The sequence below is a fragment of the Anguilla anguilla genome, chromosome 11, assembly GCF_013347855.1.
Source record: "Anguilla anguilla isolate fAngAng1 chromosome 11, fAngAng1.pri, whole genome shotgun sequence".
In the NCBI taxonomy this organism is placed as follows: domain Eukaryota; kingdom Metazoa; phylum Chordata; class Actinopteri; order Anguilliformes; family Anguillidae; genus Anguilla; species Anguilla anguilla.
The window spans coordinates 10,071,830-10,091,180 of record NC_049211.1 but is presented as its reverse complement, the minus strand read 5'-3'; the positions used below and the strand labels follow the sequence as shown (position 1 = coordinate 10,091,180).

At 48.7% G+C, this 19,351-nt stretch overlaps 1 protein-coding gene across 3 annotated transcripts in view; it reads right to left on the bottom strand.

Annotated features, from left to right (window-relative positions):
- prdm16 (PR domain containing 16) overlaps window positions 1-19,351 on the bottom strand; it is a 294,901-nt gene that overhangs the window by 273,902 nt on the left and 1,648 nt on the right. For all 3 annotated transcript variants that reach the window (XM_035381354.1, XM_035381359.1, XM_035381356.1), the window contains exon 3: window positions 18,931-18,970. In XM_035381354.1, coding sequence (XP_035237245.1) covers window positions 18,931-18,970 — 40 coding nt within the window. The remainder of the gene's footprint in view (window positions 1-18,930; window positions 18,971-19,351) is intronic.

Below are 19,351 nucleotides of genomic sequence, written 5' to 3'. Positions count from 1 at the left end.
CTACAGGAACGTGTGGAGGGACTGATCTCCCCCCATTTTACAGGGGTGGGATGACTGGCAAGAAATGGGGGGTGGGTAGGGGGCAGGGGGGGGGGGGGCATAGAAACCAAGCTTTAAAAAAAGGCCAATGCCAATGTTCTGCATGGAATGTTCTGGTAATTAAACAAAGCTGGTGGCGGGGGTGAGAGGAGCGGGGAATCGGAGGACCCAATAAACAGCGAGTATGAGCGAACGACAAAGCGGGAGAGGGAGAGAGCGAGGGTGGGATAGAGACCGTGAAAGTGTGTGTGTGCGCGTGTGTGTGTGCCTGAGCATGTGTGTGCGTGTGTTCGTGCTTGTGTGTGTGTGTGTGTGTGCGCCAGAGTGTGTGTGTGTGAGTGTGTTCGTGCTTGTGTGTGTGTGTGTGCCTGACTGTGTGTTTTAGAGTGGGGGAATGACAAAGAGAGAAAGAGCCCTCGATTCAGGAGTTAATACCACAGGTAATACATTCATCCTGTAAAACCACTAAGAAAACCCACCCTTTACAGCTAGCCTCTAACACGGAAACGAGAAAAGAGGAGGGGCGTACACCCCTCGTCCTCCCTCCCCCCTTCCCCACACACACAGCACCCTTCTCCAGGGGTTCAAAGGCGGACCGGCCCGCTCCAAACCCGCCAGCGCCAGCCCGGTCCCACCCCGGCTCACTTAACCAGGAGACAGAGTGGAGGGGTGCGCAGAAGGAGCCGTTGTTGATTACTCATTACTTAACCTGTAATGTGTTCCACCCCCTTTCTCCACATGCCATGTTTTTTCCTCCTCTCTCTCTCTCTCTCTCTCTCTCTCTCTCTCTCTCTCTCTCTCTCCCTCCTCCTAAATAAATGGAAAAATATTCGCTGCCCTAGGCTAGCGCTGAACTCCTCACTCCGTGCCTCCGATGTGGAGCGGCGCTCTCTGATGTAACTGGAGGCTCCGGGGCGGAGAGGCGGCCCGGACCGGGGGAAGGAGAGGGGCAGTAACCTTCAGGCCCTCCAAGGCTGCACTTCTTAACCTTGGTATTTAAAATCCAATAACACTTTATGAATGTTTTAGTTAGGAGTCATTAATGCAAGTGAGCATCTGTTCCAAAAGAATACAAATGAGCGCTGTCCCGGAGCACCCCCCTCCCTCCCTCCCTCCCCCCCTCCCCGCCTCTACCCCAGAGGGGTCAGAGCGCTGGATAAACGCTGCCCTCAACGCCAGGCAGGAGCGTTAAGCCTGGCCGGTTTCGAAAGGCAGTGCCTCAGCGTGTCGCAGGTTCTGCGGGCATGGAGGACTTCCAAAGGTCACCCGGAGGGGAAGTGAGTTCTGTCCAGTGGCCAGGTGTCAGTACAACCTGTGGCTCTTATTTATTCCGAAACACTGTTCACAGGACATAACCCTCCAAGGTGTGAGGTCACAGATAAGTGATTAGAATGTTCTTAACTGAGCTTTTTTTTTTTTTTTTTTTTTTTTAAACATTCCAAAAAAATATGTACTCCTAATAGCATTAAACCACACACATACATGAAAATGACCAGCTTCACCTCTGCAAAGATGTCACTTGCTGGAAGGCAAACGACGCTTGTTGCTCTCTCTCTCTCTCTCTGCCCTCCCATCAGGGCGAGCCGGGCTCGGTATGAATGCGGTGTAAACGCTCGCTAACAGCACCACCGGCTCGTCTTCGCGGCGCGGAGCTGCGAGCGGGAAACCAAAGCCGCGCACATCACTCCACATCTGGTCCTTTGTTTAACAGGCGCGTTTCCACGCGACAGCTGCGCGCCATCGCGAAAACCCCCGTTGAGATTAATCTTTTTTTTTTTTTTAGCACTCGCCAAAAATTTCCAAAATTTTTAGCCATCAAACAGAACCTGTCAAAAGGCAGCCCGTTGAACTGGAAGCCATTAGCGTTCATGCTAATTTGATCACACAGCGCAGCCGTTTCAAATGCGCATATATGCCGAATACATTTAGAGAGGGGCCCACTGCAGTCAAGGAGAGACCGATGCAGTGGGCAGCCCCAGACTGAAAATGTCACACACCTCCAAACGTGTCCTAGAGGTTCTCCTGATAAACACGGTCACACGGAGGGCTCAGAAATGCACGTCACACCACCAGAACAGTGTACTACAGAGCAGAACAGTGTACTACAGAACAGAACAGTGTACTACAGAACAGTGTACTACAGAACAGAACAGTGTACTACAGAACAGAACAGTGTATTACAGAACAGAACAGTGTATTGCTTTTCCATGCAACCGCCTGTCCAAGTCAGCAACCCCACACAGACTGCATTATTGTTCTTCGCGGAGGTGGGGGTACTTACTGCTGCCCCACCCCACCCCCGCCCCTTGCTAATGTACTACTTATATCTTGAAACAACACCACAGCACCAGCTATAATCTGCTCATAGGCCTCCAGCTTCGTGTTCCGAACCATGATAGGAACCAGTCACGAAAAAGGGGGGGGGGAGGCGGGAACGGAGAATATGGATGCCGCTGGCGCGATGATGATGATGATGGAGTGTCTACAAATATGACCCAAAAACAGGTCATTGTATTTCAACAAAGTGTAAGGGAGAAAAAAGATCTGCTTGTTAACTCCTGACCCTCTAAGTATGACCTATGAGGGCGGAGCTGGGGGCGGCGGCGGCGGCGGCGGGGAGAGGCTGTGCAGTGTCAGCCCCATTATGACCCGATAAAAACTCTGTTACTCTCCAGCGAGGAGCCATCCATCACGGGGAGCTCTCTAATCAGCATGTTTGTCACTGTAACTAAACAGTGGCGTGAGCCACGCCGCCGCACTATTGGCCGTGACAGGCAGAAATAAATCTGCCTCTAGCCAATCGGCTGCGGGCGGCGGAGCGTGACAGGGGAGGTGACAGCCGTTTGAGGTCTCAACGAGCGAAAGATTGGGGGGGGGGGGTGGCTCCCGCTCCGAGGTGAAGGGAGATCTGAACGTTCGCGGCTCTTCCGCGGCGTTCGGGCCCCCGCTAAACCGCCATACATCGCTCTGCTCCCAACAGACAGGTCCATTTGTTTGGCTAAGGGAATTTCGGTCACTCCTTACAGGACAACATATAGGTGTCCTGTTCCCTTTCCGAAACCGTCACACTGAGAGAACAATGGGTTTAGGTGGCCGCAGATGGCCAAAAAGCCACAAACACCCCCTTCGATTTACTGTAACAACCTGAGGACGTCTATTTTCAATGCCACTGGCCATTTGACATGTCCTGTTGACATCAGTATCACGTCTTCCTTCACAGTTCCTCCTTCCACTTCCATTTCACAGCAAACACCACAAGAACTGCCTCTCACGCCTCCCTGGGATGGGAGAACACAGGGGTGGTGGTGTGGTGGTGCTGTGTAATGGTAAGGGAACTGGATTGCAGGTTCAATCCCCCGAACACTGCTGTTGTACCCTTGAGCTAGGTGCTTAACCTGATTGGCTTCAGTACACTATCCTGCTGTATAAATGGATTTACTATGTAAAACTGAGGAAGATGCACAAGTCGCTCGGGATAAGAGCATCTGCTAAATGCCTGTAATGCTATGTAATGTAAAAATACAGACAGGCCAAGAGCAACTGCTTGAGCTCTCTGATCTACGAAGGGGAGTACTTGACACTTTAGAGGTTAATAGGGCAGACCCAAATTAACAAAACGAGGGAAACTAAGAGCTTTCTCTGATTGCAGACCGTGCTGGGGACTGCATTGGCTGGTTCCACTCTTTGGACGGATTCTTGTTTTTTTTTTTTTGTTTGGTCTGCTCTGGCCTTTGCTCCGTCTCCAGGGGCAGCGTACAGTAGCCGAGCGCGGACCTGCAGAACGCTTGGAGCAGGGCCTCCGCACCCCAGAGGTCACCAGCTGCGGGCCGGCCGAGGCGTCGCCTGTTCTCCTCGCGGAGCCCGTAGCCGCCGCGAAGCCCGCTCGACGCGCCGCCTCGCCTGCACCGTAAAAATTCCCCGCGCCATTCAGGAAATCGCAACTGGCACTGTTATTTTGGGGGGTTTGATGGCCTACATCATAACGGCAGACCTCCTCTCTCCTCTTTGGCCGGACCCAGGCCCCCCGATCCTGGATCGGATCCCAAGCGGCTCCCTGCATGCAGCCTTTTTACAGCTGAGAAGTGTAACACACCCTCGCCCCCTTCCACAGTCTGTCAGAGGCCCGTAACTCTGGCTTCTCCATCTCCTCGCGGCCACCGGGGGAAACGTCTGAAGAAAAATGCTACGTAAAACTCCTGCATGGGTGGTGTGGCGGAGTAGGCCGTGGGAGTTACTGAGAGGGATAGGAATTGGCTCTCTCAGCTGTCTGGGACTGTACTTTCGCTGGAAAACTTTTTTTTTTTCAAGCCATCGCTTAAAAATAGGCATAATATCTTCACATTTTACAGCTTTAGTCAAGTTTTTTCTTTTTTTCCCCTCCTGGTTTCCGTTGTTATTTCCCTACCTGGACTTCTACGGGTTAACGTCCCCCTCAGAGCAAGCCAATGTCAATAATGTAATCTAGCGACTTCATCACTAACAATAGGGAAATGATTCATCATTTCACAGGGGCCTGCGTTCTGAAGAAAGCTCACGGTTTCGCCCCTTGTGCTGAAAACAATGTGTACCGTATTCACAAATGTTACTTCAGTCTCTTTCTCCCCACAAAGCTGTTTAAAATGTTTTGCATCTAAAACAAGAAATGCCGTTTTTCCCCTCAATTCCAGAATTTAATACTTGACAGGTAATTTTGAGTGTCAACATGTTGGTGGTAAAAAACATCAAGAAAGTATGAAATTCAAACCTGCTCCTTTAACATGGCTATCATGTATACACAAATGTAGATAATGGAAAAAAACTATTAAACGCTTACATGTCTTTCTGAATTGTCCCTTTCTGACCCTGTTTTAGGTACAAGCTTTCGGTACAACTGAAGGCCTTGCACATTTACTGATCTGAAAATAATATTACAGGTAAAATAACTGTAAATTTAAATTTGTTGATGTCGGTGTGCCAGTGCTGGGACAGTAACCCTGAAATACTTCCAAATAATTCATGAACTGAGAATGAAATTCGGTTTGGGGTTACAGCGGGTGAGTGTGTTTCTCAGGAAAGGCGCTCGCTGACACACTCTTGGATTGTTATTCAAACGCGTAGCTTTAGCCTCGACCACAGCTCTCGCCGTTACCCCGCACAGTATTACCCCAGTCATCAATCAGCTGCACCAGCACGCAGCAACATATCCAATCACAGCATACGAGAGCGATGCAGCATAACAATATGTACGTTCATTCAGCACATACAAGTGCAACCGAGGATAGGCTGTAACTCAAGCTTCTTGTGTTGTACCTGGTCTTTTTTAGAATTTTATTTTCTAAGAACAGGCCATCTTACACATTGCTAGTGAGATCATGGGGCTGGCAGGGGGAGCAGGTGGGTTAATGTCCACAGAAACAGCAACATGACTTTAAAACCAGAAGGCTGCGTGTTCAGAAGCCCAGCGAGCCGCTGCCAGTGTAAGTGTGTACCATCTTCCGCCCGTCCGGGCCACACGCTGTCCCGTTACAATATCTGCTACAGCAGCACTCAATGAAACTCAGTAGCAGAACATACTGATGTTTGTGCGTCTGTGTGTATGTGTGTGTGCGCATATGCGTTTGTATCTGTGTATACTTGTGTGTGTGTATGTTTGCAGGCAAAGCAGCTGGCAAGATACTGTTCCATGTCAGTAATAATAGGTACTGTGCTGCTATCTATATCCCCAATGAACCTGCAAGTTCTCATGTCCTTATTATGTACTGTGTGTCTCTCATGTCCTTTGATGTTACTTTGGTATGTGAACATGAATTAAAAGTATCAAAATGTGTGTCTGCATGTGTCTTTGGTGTGTGTGGAGGATCCCTTAGGGTCAGAGAATATATAGCAGTACCCCTCATCCCCAGCACATCCCCTCCCCCCCCACCCACCCAAACCCAACCCTTTGCCCTTGTATTGGTAGATAATGGTTTAATAAGAAGTCTGTTTTTTATTTTAAACACTAGTAGTAACCCCAGATCACATTTCTCACTCTGCGGGTTTGGAAAAAAAGAAACAGATCAGAAAAAAATACATACGCTCATTTCTGCAATGTAAAACGACACTATATCAAATCAAGCATTTCCATATGTGGGCTGCCGACGCCGGGGTGTGTGGCGGGGGGACAGCCGCACGAGGGGGGGGGGGGGGGGGCACAGGGGTGGGGAGGGACGATGCAGTGGGCTATGGCTCCACCTAATGGCGGGAGAGGGAACGTCCCCGTCCCAGGCTGCTTTTCGGTGACATGGCCCCTACCCACAGGACCCGGGGGTTGCCAGGCCTGCGCAAGTCGACTTTAATCAGCCACAGGGAGGATTACACCAGCGAGCCTCGGCAGAAGAGGAGGAGCGGGAACCGGCCCGTTCGACTCGAACCGGTCAACGACTTTCATTTCACTTTCGTATTCATTTAGATACGCTCCCTTACAAACGCAGGCCATTCCAGTAAAGCACTGAGACAAATATTTGAAAATGCAATCCTATTCCATTAGCGTGTCAAAATAAGTTTTCGTTGCCTAATGCACTAAACAGTAAAACACAAGTTGACCGTGAACAATAGCGTCACAAAGCAACAATCCCAGTGTGTCAGCACGCTCTCATCTAACTCCCCCAGAATCGGGGGGGGGGGGGGGGGGGCAAAGTTTGGGGTGCAAAAAAAAAAAAAAGACCTAAACTAAAGCAGAATCAGAAGAACCACTGCCTGCCTCGCTGTGCGGTGTGGTGTCTCGGCCTGACCGCATCTGAAGCTCCAGGCATGTCTCCGCAAACATAAATTAGCCAGGTGTTTGCTTACAGCATGTCAGGGGAAAACAAATATTGAGTGATGAGGCCGAATGCAGATGACTCAAACCCACGGGGAGCGCCGGGGGGTTACGAACTGCCATGTTTTCCCCAAACCCCCATTTTCTCCTCTGGGGGGGGGCTCCAGTACATGAGCTGGCACATGTTAAGAGTCAGGAAGTGCAGGAGACGCCTCTGCCTGTGTGCCCCCCGAGTGTAACCCAATACCAATGACATAGCCAATACATGTCATATTCTCTCAGCCTACACGAAGAGTTTATTTTTCAAGGAGGAATTTCAACCTAAAACCTGTTCTTTATAATTACACTGATTTGTTTAAAAAAATGTTAAAAAAAAAAAAAAACATTTTAACTCCAGGTGGATGTTCCTGGTTCAATGGTCAAACAAGAGAGCACTGTAGTGTAAAATGCAAAGTGAAAAACTTGCCATAAAAAAAAAAAAGAAAAAATCTGCCGCAACATTCCCATCTTTTGGAATCGGAAAAAAAAACTACGACCCTGACCTTATCACTGCCTGCATGGGAGGTCAGCGACCATTCAACGACCACTCCTGTAGTGTCAACAACACATATGACTGCATTTAAACACGCGGAGAGAATGCGTTTTCACAGAGGAACCCATAATAATCACAGCCTTGGATGCATACTCTCTTTTCCAGAGCCTTAGGGTGCTTGGAGCCGCTCCAGGTCCAGTCCCCCAATAACCCAGGCCACGAGGAAAGGCCAGGCAAACCCAAATCCTCCCAGCGCTGGGGGAATAGCTCCCTGTCTCTGGAGGAGTTTAACAAGGGAACCACAAGAATTACCTTCCATTGTAAAAACTGGACAATTTCCCAGTGCTATGTTGAATTATATTGTAGGAAACATATTTAAACTGGTGCAACTGAAAGGTTTAAATTGTCTATAAAATCCGATTCCTCCTTCTCTAGGCACAAACAATAATTGCTCTTGTCTGCCAGTGAATCATTGCAATTTTTCTAATGTGCTAAAGATGTTTACTTGCCTCTTACTAAATCCAAGTTACAACACAAATACAAAAAACAAAAACATAAACCAAGAACCAGAAAGCAGCATCCCAAGGTTTTAACATGGAAATGTATCTGCATGTTGGAGCACATCACTGTGGCAATTGTGGATATGTCTTGTTGTGAAAGTTGCCCTGGATAAGGGCGTCTGCTACATGCCTGTAATGTAATGTTGTTAAAAAGCCATAATTTCTATAACATGCTGGGATTGAGCTGCATGAAATATAAAGGGAAACAGCAGCAAAAAAAAATCAGTCTTCGGGACAGAAATGTACAATAAATACATATAAAATATTACACTGAATAAAGCATTTGAAGGAAATATTATTCAATGAATATTGTACTATTTCTGAAACTAATGTCTAAAATTACTTAGGAGTTGTCCTTTTAAAAAAACAAATACACACAATAGCAAAGACAAATGCTACATTAGGGGTTTTTATTTATTTTATTTTTTTTCAAAGATGTAATTATATCCTGAAACGTTATAAATGATACTTCTTGTGATAAAGATTAGAAGATGCACAAGAGAGAAAAAAGGGAGTCTGTGCCTTTAAAGTTTCCACAGCACAGCTGACACCAAGTTGGTGAGGCTTTGACAAAACATTTTTCAGTGTTTGTTCTGTTTAAAAAACCCAGCGGTATTAGGGTGCACTAATCTTTAAAAGGTTAATTTATTCATAGAGATTTTGACAGAGATGTATGGCCCAGCCAGCGTCTCAGTCACCTCTTCCCAGAGGGAGACGGCTGGTGCGAAGAATAGAATTCTGAGAGAGAGAGAGAGAGGGAGGGAGGGAAAAAGAGAGAGAGAAAGAGAGAGGTGGAGAGAGAGAGAGGGAGAGAGAGAAAAAAGAGGGGGAGTAACAGAGGATAAGGAAGAGAGAACAGTTGAAGCAAATAATTCAGAGAGAGAGGGGGAGGTAGTTGGGAAAGAACGGAGGACGGAAAAGAAAAAAGGTGGACAAGATGGAGTGGAAGACAGAGAGAGATGAAGGGGGGGGGGGTGGGGAGTCAGCATTCTCCAAGCACAAACACAATTACCTCACAGAAGCTGGCAATGAACATGGCCTTTATCCCAGTACACTTACAGCTCCTGACTCTTCTCATTTGGACTCTTCTAAGTTTGGGGGTTGGGGGGGGGGGGGGGGGGGGGAGGTGGGTGGGAGGGGCTAACTTACAGTCAATTACATTTTGCACTGACAAATGTAGCATGTTCATATACATCACACCATGTCAGAGCATGAAGCCCATGATGGATATCAACGTGGCCGTGTGCCTATGTAACATATCTCAGTTCAGCGAAACGCAAAAACCTGCAAACATATTTTTTGGTGCGGTCCGCTTATAATGGCAACTTAACAATCTAAAAGATAAAAGTTCTTTTTATCAGCCGAATGAATCTGAAGTCACGAGCAAGTAAATGATTTATTACAGCTCGCAGTCAAAATGAATATCCCACCGCATTCGCGACTTTCACGACATGAAAAAATCCACCATGGTCAAAAAACGCGCGCCTCAGCGAGTACGCTTGTAAACTTCATCAGTGAGCGCCACAGGAACGAACGCGCTCGTAGATAACTCACTCCATTTACGCTCAATGACGCTTAAGAGAAAACAGCAGGATTTGTGTAATTTTATGATGAAGACAAAAAATAATAGATTATGAAAATAAATACCTAGGTTAAAAACAATCGAGACTTTGCATCGCCAGCCAACAAAAACCCGAAGGCCAGAGGAGTCGTACGGGGGGTGCACAAAGGTGCCCGCGGAATCGTTTTTTGCGCGGAATGAAGCGATTCTTTGTGAGGCTCTGTTTACAACATCCATAGAAAGGCTCCACTCAAATCAATCATCCTTGTCAAACACTATAACTGTGAATCTGCTGGCGTGAGACTTGCCAGGCCAGACATGATTTAATTTGTCCCGTTTTTTTAATGGGCATGCATCACTGATTATTCTCAGGTGGGGGGTGGGGCAGGAGTAGGATGGGGGGTGGGGGGGTGTGCGTGTGGGGAGGGGGACGGGGGGGGGGATGAATAAACAGCAATATTCAAGTTTCTCTCTCCTCACCAGGCTCTTCTTGCGGACAGCTTAAGCGATTCCGTCTGCCCGCTTAAGTTTCCCAAAAGCGTTGTTATCGTAACCGAGCTGAAACGGAGCTCTCTCTCTCTCTCTCTCTTTTTTTGACGAATGAGCCGTTCTCCTGACGCATGCATTTCTGCACAGTAATTACCTATGAAGCCCATTAGAATGACTACGGTTAGTGTTTATTTGGAAGCTGCGACCGACCGCCCGCCCCTCTTTGACACGGCCGCCCCCCCCTCGGACGAGCCATAGCGCGGGGCAAAAGCACTGCCGTGTCATATTCACAGTTGTCGGCGGAGTGTGAAAAGGCCCCGCCTTCCGAAGCGTCCGCTCTGAAGCGCAGCCAGGTTTCGGGGGGCCAGACGTGAGCCGGCCTGGCCCCCGTCCATCGCTCCTCACACGAACCCCACTGTCTCCACGTCTTCGGCGCTCGACAAAAGGCCGCTTCTTCTTCTCGACGAGCGGCAGACCGTTTGAAACGCGGCCATATCGCCGAGTATCGAACCCGTGACTGCCAAGGCGTTTGTCTCATTTAATGCTCGGCTTGGACTGAGACACCGGGAGCCGAGATTAGAACTGCAGGCCCTGGTGCATAAACGTCCAGGACTCGCCATTAGCCAGATATCATCTGTCTGCGCTAGCCATGTGAATGACGTTAGGTCAACTTTTTTTTTTTTTTTTTTTTTTCCAGGAGCACACCGTGCAAGGTTCAGATGGTGGATTGTTCCCCTAAATTGCCGGTCTCCGTAATGCTACAAGGGGGACTCTTGTGGTGCCTTCCAAAATGTGCCAACCGAAGTCCTGATCTCCACAGACCCGTTTTTGTTCGGTGATAAAAATTGCCGTGGAAGGTTGAGACCGTGAACGTGCCATCATCGATTACGCCCGAGTCAGAGATGCGATAGGGAGGCCAGGATCCATTTTGTTTTTTTGAAGAGCACCCACCCCCCAGCCCCAAATCCCCCTCAGAAACACACACAGGCCTCTTTATACAGCCCGCACATTAGCTGGCATTTTTTGGCTGGGCCATCTGACCAACTCAGCCCGGGACGGTCGAGCACAGAGCCCCGCCCCGCCCCGCCCTGCCCTGCCTCGCCTTCGATTAGCACCACTTAGACGTGACCCGGGCCGGCCGGGCCGGCCGGGCCGGGGGGTCAGCGCGCGGAGGGGACGCGGCGTGCCCCTCTCCTTGTTCCAATCTTTCACCGAGTCCCCCCCCCTCGCTTGCCCTGGGCGCATCTAATTGAAAGTGATCTTGGGGCTGGGAGAGTTCCGCTTCTCCTCTAATCCACCAGCAGGGAGGCGCACATGGTCCCAATTACCCCCGCACACAGGTCCTCTCTTACTCACTCTCTCCCTGCTCGTCTGCCAGGCCCTGCTTTCTCAGGAGTTTATGTTATTAACTGTGCACTGCCGAGTTCCTGTCTGTCACGGGGGCCCGGAGATGTTATCGTCGCCGCCGACGTATACGGTTACCTTGAAAATATTCCATAAATTAGATTGGGATTGGCGATTCGGAATATGGAAGTGGAGCCGAGGCTGGGGGGGGGGGGGGAGGGAGCAGGGGGGTACTGTGTAAGCAATAACACAAGAGGATCTTCGGCTGTTTACATTGGACAGCGCGCCGCTGGAGGTATGTCATTGGCCAGCAAAAGGTAAAACCTAAGAGGAAAAGAGCTTAAGGCGCTTCAGGTTGGAGGGAAGAGACAAAATAGTTTTTTATTTTCGCAGAGGGCTCTGAGTGTTGAATATCTGGACCCGAACGGCCGGTGACTCCTGAGCACAGCCGCAAGGCAGCGATAGGTACGGATCAGACCCCGTGTTTAGACGACCGGCTTCTCAACTTTCAGACAGCTTTTACAATCGCGAGAGCACGTCCAAGGGGCTCAGACCAGAGCACTGAGCTGCAGCAGAGCGCAGACCATCCCAGAGCAGTCTGAAATATCACTCGCTCATTTCCGCATTAATTACACAGGCACAGGGGTATAAATGAACGCAGCCAAAGCCATGTTCTCTCTTTCTTGGACTGTATCGTTCACACTTTTTTTAACAAATTATTTAAATACTACGTACGCTATTTTTTTATAGCTTTAGATTTCACCTGGACACATGGATTGTAATGTGTAAATTAAGAGCAAGAACACTGTGCCTGTATACACAAAGCCATTCATGCACATTAGCACGATTAGCAACCCTACTCTCCACCCGCCGTACCAAAAGATATCCCCAACTCATGTTTCAGACACTGTACTCAGCCGCAGATTAAGCTGTAGTTAAAGACAATGTTGTTATTATTAGTATTATCCATTCAGAAAAGGTCATGTGTAAAATCCTTCTAACGAAAAAGCTCAAAATTTTCAAAATTAGAAAGAAACATGAATAACCAGTACAAGAAAAAGATATGCAAGCATAGTGTATAAAATTAAACTTACATAAATAGCAGCAAGCATCAGTTGATAATTATAACTTTATAAAAGTATGATAATTTATAACTAAGAAAAATAAGAAAACAAAACCATCTGAATCATAGCTCTCACCAAGCACCATTCTTGTTTATATATTGATATGCATAGTTTAACGCTGGAGTAAAGCCTACTGAAGGGTCCATGCAATAGCACCTCACTGTTTTTATGACTAACCATCACTACTGCAAGGTAGGCTGAAGTGAAAGGGGAGGGACTGTTTACGTGCAGTCTATTATTCAATAATGAATTTATGATGTTATCATTAGTAGTAGTATTAATAATAATAAAAATAATAATAATCATCACCATCATTTTCATCACCATAATGAATTTCAGTTAGAGTAATGAAGTCAAAATGAGCCAATAAAAGTAGTCAGTGTTAGTCACCCAAACAGTACATTAGGTGGGAAACAACTGACCTCTGAACGTGACAAAGGTCAACTGTCTCCAAGGTCAAAAGACAGATTCCCCAGAACTGTTCCATACATACAATCAGTCAGGAAACGTATTTAAGAAGTAGTTACCCACATTGAGCGGACTATCAGTACTATGAGACTACTACATAAAGTCACAGCAGACTTTACACAGTGGTTCATACAGGCATGTCAAATGCTGCAGTTGCTTTATCATTTGAATACACACAGCCTGAAAAGCCTTTTTTTACTTTTTTGTGAAAGCCTGCTAGGAGCTGACTTAATGGAGTGGCTTTTGTCCAAGCACAGGTTTTAGCGCAGTGCAGTCGCGCAGTCTCCAGGAGGGGACTGCAGCTCCTGTCCCATCGAAAGCGAGCGCCGTGTCTCGTTCCCCGCAGCCTGCATGCAGCAGCTGCGCATTGAGAGCGCCTCTCCGGCACAATGACACAGCCGGCCGGTCGGCTGACCGCGAGGAGGAGGGCGAGTGAAAGGAAGCGCTGGCTAACAGCGCGCTTAGCATGCCGAAGCGCTATATATGCAAAAAGCAACTGAGCCCGGCCACTGTGCAGGCCTCTTAAGTGCTTCTGAAAGAGCAGCAGAAATAAATAAATAAAGCACTAAATTTGGGCTCTGAACACGAAGGCAGAAAGAGGACCCATAAAGGATGCCCCAGAAACGCAGCCCCTGGCCCCTCGTCCGGAGCAGCGGTGCATTGTGGGTCTGAATGAAGCGGAAGGTTTTGCTGCAGGACTCCGGGCCGCTGTGAGCGTGTAAGCCCAGAGGAGCAGTAAGGGGGGGGGGGGGGGGGTTTGGGATCCCCGCAGGTGGGGTGGGGGGGGGGGGGGGTTTGGTATCCCTGCAGGTGGGGTGGGGGGGTCCCTGCGGGTCAGCCCGAGGAGGTCAGCAGCACTTCATCTGCACACCACTCTTATTTTTCAACAAGTCGCCGCCTTCATCTGCCGCCAACTCCGCCATGGACCACTTGAGAAAAAAAAACAACTGGCCGGCCAGCACAGTGACAGTGGGAATCCTGGGCTTTAAAAACAAATCCCCACTTTCCCTCAAAAAACCGTTTCTCTCTCCCTGTGCCCGGAAAGAGAAGGACACCCTCGCACACGCCCAAAATATGCCCCCTCTCTCATCCTCCCCATCCATCCTGTCTTTCCCTCTACTTCTATTACTCCATCTTTCTTTCTCTCCATTCATCCCCTTCTTGTCCATCCTTTCTCCCGGTAGTCTCTTCGTCTCTATACTGCCTCTCTCTCTGACCCTCCTGTGAACACACACACGGACACTGACACGCACACGCGCACACACACACACACACACACACGCGCGCGCGCGCACACACGCTGCCACTTGCACACATGGCTACTCTCACCCTTGGCAGCCCGCTAACTTTTTAAAGAAGTGTAAGCTGATTAAAATAGCGGCAGCCCAGTCGTTTTTACTGCAGGCATCTGCATCCATGGCTGGAGGTGCCCCTTTGAGCTCCTGCTGTGAACAGATGCACTGCTCAGCGTCTGGTACACTGGTGCTTGCGAAGGGGGTACGGAGGGGGAGAGGAGGGGTGGAGGAAATGAAGAACTGTTTAGCCCCCCGCCCTAGCGAAAGCAGGTCTGCATGCTAGGTAACACAAACGCCACACTGGGCTGAGGTGGAGGGGTCACAGGTTCATCCCCTGCTCCAGGCAAAAAATACCCAAATTGCGTTACCTACTTGACTGTAACCCAACGCAGGGCTAGCAGGCAGGCTGTCCCTTCAGCTTTAATCAGGGGGCTCTCCTGCAGAGATGCAGCTTAATTCAAGCCCCTCTTCTCAGGAAGAATGGCGCTTGTTGTTTAGCTGACGACAAAGATTCTGTGTGGGCGGCCATGGCAGCGCGTCAAACAAAAACACAAAGAGCCCCACCCACCCCCCCCCCCCCCCCCCCACCCCAAAAAAAAAAAAGAGTTGCTCAAATTTTCTAACTAAAATAGTGATATAGGTGGCGGGCACAATAGTCCAGACCTAATTAGTGCTGCACGTGGACTGAGGTTTTCTAAATCTTTACCTCTCCAGATGTTCGGGTTGTACAGGTGCCCCCCGTTTTATCTGCATAAGGCCCTGGACTCTGCAAATCGGGCATTCCTCCCACATATGGAACAGCTAAAAAACCCAGCGCATGCGTCTCCGCTGTTATCAATGAGGAAATGTGAGTATCATTAAGCAACGCTGGTAAAAGACTGTTACTTTAACTCCACGGCTTTTGTTTTTACACATAAATCTGTCACTGATTTCGCCCTCAGACAGCAACACTGGAGGAACAGTGCGTCCTCTGTGCCAGACGCCGTGTTTGCAAAGGCCCCTGGGATTGAGCGAGCCCGTGCAGAAGACTCGCTTTACGTCCTCAAATCTTTATTAGATTGTGTGTAAAATAAACCAAATAATTTTTTGGGGGGAAAACACTATTTTAAAGGCACACAGCATTCTGAAGCCAGAAAAAGAGAGGGCATCACAAAAAGACACACACACACCTTGGGGGGGGTTAGGCGTTCAGTCCAAACCAAACTCACCCTCAGTCAGGGATGGAGTTGCTCCAGTCAGTTTATCCTTGTTTTATGTTGTCAGCATAGAGGATTTACACTTAACCACTACTATTACAGCAACATAACTACTTCCTGGAAATATGCCCAGCACTACAGTATTGTTAAAGCTGTTACCTGCAACTTGCTACATTTCTGTGTGGTGTGGGGTTCAATGGCAGTGCATTAGGACAAAAACAATCATGCCTTTTCAGGACATACAGTAAAATAACAAAACTATTATGTACGTAAGGCAGTTTTTTCGCTACTAATATTTGGCAACACCTTATAGGACTTGTTTTAGTTGATCAAAGCTGGGAACAAATACCCACAAGTCTTAAATGAAATTCTATTGACAGCTAACAGGATATCGTGCCAAAAAAAAAAAAACATTGGCCATAAAATAATAAATCTTTCACCAGCAGACAATTCAGCGTTAATAAACGTGTTCAACCGCGTTTAAAATCCGTGAGTGAGACGTGCGCGGCCAAAAGGCCTTTCTTCCCCCCACCCCCTCCCGGTTTTCATATGCTATCATTGCGCGACAGTCTGTTCCTCATTTCGACTCCCTGATACGCGGGAAGCAGACGGCGGCGGCGGAGCGAGCGCGTGGCTCGGCCGTCTGCTCTCCCCCGGTCCCGGTCCTGGGCTCCCCCCCGCTCCGCAGCGTGGAACACGCTCCTGCGCCCGGGGAACATGTGGTTTGGGTTAGGGAATGTTTTACTGCTGAACGATGTTTCTGCCTCGGAGCTCAGGGCAGCACATAAAGAGCACTTTGTCCTCGGTGCCCACACACGGGAGTCCGCCCGGCCCGTACAGCGCAGGTCCAATACTGCATGACATCAGCGCCGCTCCGGGTTGGCACACTCAACCTCCACAGCCCTTTCCACCGAGCGGGGAACAGAACACGATACGGGCCTGGCCCTCCTTGCTCGCAAACCCCCCTCCCGCCCCCCCCCCCCCCCCCCCCAAATGATTTATTTCCCCCCTAATCTCTTATCATAGCTAAATTGCTAATGAAATGTTTGCAGTTTAATAATGTTTAATAATGACACTCGATGATTTGACGATCAGAACGGTGGCGCAGACGCCGCCGGAGTGCTGAAGGATCAAAGTTCTGAGATCTGGAGGCGCTGAAAAGCAGATCACACGGCAGTGATGTGACCGCTAAAAGCCAGGTTATACAATAAAGATCTTATTTCCTGAATGGTGGACGATGCAGAGATCTAAAGCGCTGAATTGTACAGTATATCACAAAGACCTGAGGTGCTTGGGCACACAAGTTTATCCACGCACTGCAATAGGCAACTAAAAATTCTAATGCAAAATGCAAGATTGCAGCGATGAGACTTCAAATAGCCAATGTCAAAACCCATGTCCAAACCTGGAGAAAGAGGAACACCTAAAAGTATGGGAACCTACTTCTGCTGGCATTAACTCTACTTTCAACTGACTGCATGTTCGTTCCCACTTAGCTTACAATCACGTATTCATGGTGCACTGTACCTGAGACATCTGAGACGAGCGGCCATCGTGAATAGCCTCTCACTGTGAACTGCAACGGTCAACACAAATAGCACTGAGGAAGTCTGGATCCCCCCGTCAGAAAGAGGAACCCTTTCAAAGAGCGCCGAGCCATTTAAGAAGCTGTAAGTAACGTGGCCATTTAAAAACAAGGCCGGGGTGTGGAGTGACAGGCCATGAACCGGGGGGGAAAAAAGGGGGCTGGCATCCCGTCGCCAGGACGGCACGCTGAAATGTGCTTCTCAGCACTTCTCCATAATTTAAGAGAAAACACCGTTCCCCACGTATTGACACAGCTGCATCGGGGGCATTTAACAACTCCCGGAGTCAGCAGCTCCAAACTAAACTTCCTAGTGTCCTGTCTTCCCAAACAGTCACTGAGCACCGCGCTGTTACCGTATGGATTACACGAAAACGGGAATGTCAGCAGCACTGAATCACCTCAGGTAATAAGGCAACACTTCCACAATCTCACAATGGATTTTTTTTTTTTTTTTTTTTTTAAACAACTTCAGAAAAAAAATTACACCGTTCTGGTACTATACAATGTCAGATAAAGAACCCATTTAGCAATATTAAGGCAATGAAAAGCAGTTACAATATTATTTATCTGTAATACGCATCAACTGTTACATGAAACTAACTTTGCCCGGAGAGGTAACCTTTCTTTTTCTCTGAGTAACGTGAGAGGGACTGTGTGCAAGGCTGATCTCACTCAGTGTCTCTTGGTCTCAGTTATACTGTGACCGCAAATTTAGACCTATAACCATGGTAACATGAACTGCTGTGGGCACAGGGCGCTGTGACCGTGTGCGAGCGCGCTCAGTGGCTCTTGGCAAAAAACGCCGCCTATCAGGAGGAAGGAGTTAAAGGTGACATTTGTTCAAAATTAGGCCGCGTAAGGTTTAGCGCGTGAAGGGAACCCCCCCCCCCCCTTTCAGGCGTCCAAAACCGAAGCAGTTATGACTCAAACCAACCAAACCGCTTCTCACCTCCTCCTTCTAAAAGAGAGAGAGAGAGAGAGAGAGAAAGAGAGAGAAAGAGAAACAGAGAGAGAGAGAGGGGTGTGATATTATCGCGGGTGTCAGCGCTTGGGCTTCTGTGTGTGTGCCCAGCACGTTCTCCTCTGTGCAACCTGACATCTGCACTGTTTCTGCAGGCCCCTACAGATGTAACAGATCAATGCGCGAATGTGAATTACGCTGACGGGATTCGTTTTATTAGCCTCACAGCTTTTTATCCACTGACAAGTGAACGGGCGCAGCTGGCGCACCGAACTTCAAAGGCGGCGAATTTGCGAAAATCCCCTCTCAAATGCTTCCCAAATCCCCCGGTCCGCGGCGGCCGTATCCTTCTGTACCCATTATGCGCAATTTACCTTGAAGTCCGGTTAGAGTAAACACATCTGAAGTGCTAATGGTAATACCCGCGCGGGCACTGGAATGGGAAACATCTCTCGTCCCACCGATTTCTCGCCGGCTTAGCGATAAAGCAACCTTATCGCCTTTCACAAAGACCCGACCGTACCTTAAGTGTCACCGACTCACTCTGAAACGACGGACTTTTTTTGCCGCACTGCTATAAAGAAACGAGATACGGACGCGGCATGGAAGAGAAGCCGCTCGTCTTATATTTCTCCGGCCCCAGAGTTCTTGCTGCTGGACCCCAGCCTGCTCTTACGTCAGGACCACTCCGTTCTGCCAGCCTTACGGTTTTTATCTGTCGGGCAAAGCCGACGGCCACCCCCGCCATTCCAATGACAAAATCTCCTTAAAAAGCCCGAACCTGGGGCAAGTATCGGCTGCTCGGTGGCGCAACGCTATCTGAGCTGCATGCAAGGAGTTAGGGCCCTCGTAGGAATGGGCCTGTGTATAGCCAAGCAAAGCATGTGTGCCCATAACTGCACACATGGGAGCCATGACATCATTAGCCATCCTCCCCACACGAGGACGGGTGATGACATTACACTCTGGGGGCAGTGTATACAACACGCTCCTCTTACCTTGCAAGTCGTACTTGGGTACACAGTTCGGACGTCCCCCCTGCAATGACAAGGTCCAGTGTTAAAATAGGTCTTGCGCGTGGCTGTGGGGTCACCTAGTTAGTACTACTTTCCTATCCACACAGCAGACTCTCTCTAAAATGTGCTGCAAATACAAATATCACTGAAAGAGAGAGAGAGAAGTCTGATCCTGTGCAGGCAGGTTACAGACCTAACGTGGAAAGTTTTCAGAGACAGTAAGATGGTAGTGTTGGCGTTTGGTCGATAACAATATCAATTTGAACAGGGTACAGAAAGCAGTAGAGTGGGAGCATTATTTATTTACTGCAAATCCTTTATGTATGTCATTACCCAGAAAGAGGACCTGAGAGCAGTAAGAAAGTTAGAAAGCCTGTAATTTAAAAAATGGGTCACCTCACCA